General features: G+C 29.5%; 1 protein-coding gene across 1 annotated transcript; it reads left to right on the top strand.

The window, feature by feature from the left end:
* Positions 1-1,161: 1,161 nt before the first annotated feature.
* Positions 1,162-1,680, top strand: LOC150030909 (heparanase-like protein 1). The gene is made up of 2 exons (XM_090309374.1): positions 1,162-1,239; positions 1,327-1,680. The coding sequence occupies exons 1-2, from the start codon at positions 1,162-1,164 to the stop codon at positions 1,678-1,680; spliced, it is 432 nt and encodes a 143-aa protein (XP_090165500.1).
* The last annotated feature ends 1,345 nt before the right edge of the window (positions 1,681-3,025 follow it).

The following is a 3,025-nucleotide window of genomic DNA, read 5'->3' as shown; positions in this document are numbered from 1 at the left end:
TTTAAATGGGCAATTTCTATTATAATTTTCAATTTAAGGAAAAAAGTCTTCATTATCCTAATTCAAAACAATACAATTAAATTGTTCAACCCTAATTTTTAAAAGTTTAAATTTCATTATTACAATGTATATTCTATTACAAAATATACCGTCTAAAATGGGGAGAGAAAAATCCTCCCTATTTTCTCTCTCTCATTTTCTATGTAAATGATGATTCCATGCTCCGACAAAATAAGTGGATTGTTTCTATAATTAACTATATTTAATGTTGATTATTGGGTGGACGTAATAGTATTGGTGCAAGTGTTAGTGCTTCACAATATGCAAAAGACCTAATGAAGCTTCGAGAAATTATAGATCGTTTGTACAATAATTCCCAACAAAAACCTTTAATGGTGGCACCTGGTGCTTTCTTTGATGACAAATGGTACCATGAACTTGTTAAAAAAAACTGGATTCAAATATTGTCAATGCTCTAACTCATCATATATACAACATGGGTACAGGTAATTATGTACATATATCAATTAATATTTTTTTACCATTTATATAAACTCAAAAGTAAATATTATTATAAACTAATAATTGACACTTTTAATTTTGGTATATATACATATATAGGTGATGACCCCAAGTTGATTTATAGGTTTGTTAATCCAACATACCTAAGTCAAGTATCAAACACATTTAAACAACTTGATAACATAATTCAAAAGCATGCACCTTGGGCTTCTGCTTGGGTTGGAGAAGCTGGTGGAGCCTATCATGGTGGCAGTCCTCATATTTCTGATGCATTTATCAATAGTTTTTGATAAAAATATATTTTAGTTTACATCTTTTTCTGTAGTATATTCCCCCTCCATTTAATTTAAATTTGAATTGAGTAATAGGTATCTAGATCAACTTGGGATGGCCTCTTTGTACAATACCAAAGTATATTGTAGGCAAACTTTGATTGGTGGATTTTATAGTGTCCTCAAAGCTAAAACTTATCTTCCTACACCAGATTACTATGGGTAAGATTATTAAATTTATAAAAGTCAAATGTGTACCAATTAGTCTAGACTCTTATATGGATATATATATATATATATATCTAAATTTCTTTCTTACTTGTTTTGGTATTTTATTTTTATTAAGGCACTTCTCTTCCACCGATTAATGGGCTCAAGAGTTCTCAAGGTTGATAATAATGTCTCATCTTATCTTCGCACCTATGCTCATTGCTCAAGAGGAAGAGTAAGAATCCACTTTTTAAAATTAGAGAAATTTAATAAATATGTGCAACAATTAAATTTGAATTGATTACCTATCATTTCCTTGTAGTCTGGTGTAACCTTGCTTTTCATCAATTTGAGTAATACAACTGAGTTCACAATCAAGATTGAAAGCCATATGAACCCGAGTTTACATAATAGCAATTCGAAAAGACCAAGTGACTCTAATTTGAAGTATAGTTCAAAGGTCAAAGATCCAAATCTACCAACACAAAATGGTTTACTTAGAAGCTCTACAGTGCTTTTAAATGAAAATCCATTAGAGCTTACAAAAGAGGGGGAATTGCCAAATTTTACACCTGTTTATAGTGAGAGTAATTCTTCTATAAATATTGCTGCTTGGTCCATTGCTTTCATTGTCATCCCTGACTTTGTAGCTGCAGGATGTTTGGATGCACCTTAATTTCATTTTTCAATCAATCCCTAATTATACATGTGTGCTTATAATTGATCTTATGTAAACCAACTAATATGTGAGAAAGAAAAAGTTGTTAATGTCTAAAATAAATAAAACTGCATATTCGCACTCCTTATCTTTTCAATGTTATTATTATTAATTAGCCTTAAAACCTATATATATGAAATTTAACAAAAATTAGAGTTTTCAAATTGAAAATATATGAGAAGTTCATCTTTTGGGAGGACAAAAAAGAGAAAATAATTGCATTATTTGACTTCTTTTTACTGTCAGATTTAGTTGTATTTTTTCAATAAAGCTTTATATTAGTTCTTATTATAATTTGAAAATACTTTTTATAAAACTTGGTAAATAATCATAATCATTTTCACTCAATGAAGGACATTAAATTAATAGATTTTCAAAATTTATAAAGTGAAAGGTTACTAAAGAGCCAAGGGGAGGTAAATAAGTTGAAGCTCATGGTGAAGATCAGAAAGCTCATGAAGAACATGCAAGGTGGAGACTTGGAGACACTGAAACACATATCACAAACGATAACATGGAAAAAACACTTTCGTAAACTTTCCATTGCATTTTCGAAACGTTATCGTAGTCCATCTTATTGAAAGTCCTCGACTCTCCATAATGTTTTTTTTAACAATATAAAAAAGCCATAAAAAATCAACTTTTGGCAGCGTAAATTTATTGTTATGAAATCTTTTCATAGCGATAGTAAAAAGAGCTATAAAAGATCTTTTATAGCAATTATTATCACGGTAAAAGAAAAAATTATAGAAGGTATTTTAAAAAAATTATAGAAGGTATTTTATAACGCTTTTATAGTGGTAAGAAAGCACTATAAAATATATTCTATAACATTTTTAGGCATGCTGTTGCAGGCAATGTTATTGAAAATCTTTGACTTTCTCTAGTATTTTTTCAATGCCATAAAAAAGGCTGTAAAAATTCTATGGCATTTTTTCAACTTACATCAAAGACATAATTTTGTGTGTAAACATTTTATAGCATTTTTTACTGTAGAAAAAAAATGTTACAATCGACATTGTTATAGTTTAGAATTAGCTATATTTGTTTAAGGGTGCTTGGTGCTTGCTGGTTTGGTGATTGTCTCAGGAAATGTTTTGTAGGATGTCTCTTGGGTTGTCCATTCTGCAGCTTTATTTTTTCCTTATCTGCTTTTCCTGGGATGTTTTGCTCGATTCTTTTCTTATTTATGTTCTATCGATATTGAATGGGTCAAGTTTCCTTTTTCCGCTATACCTTTTTAAGTGCAAGTTGTGTTTTGCTAGAGTTCGATTTTCATTGAGCATCTTTATCTATTCAAGAG

Source organism: Benincasa hispida, unplaced genomic scaffold, assembly GCF_027475165.1.
Source record: "Benincasa hispida cultivar pf3 unplaced genomic scaffold, pf3_genome.v1.1 HicScf1589, whole genome shotgun sequence".
NCBI lineage: Eukaryota > Viridiplantae > Streptophyta > Magnoliopsida > Cucurbitales > Cucurbitaceae > Benincasa > Benincasa hispida.
Note: the sequence above shows the minus strand (reverse complement) of the source record. Positions and strands in the feature narration are given on the sequence as shown.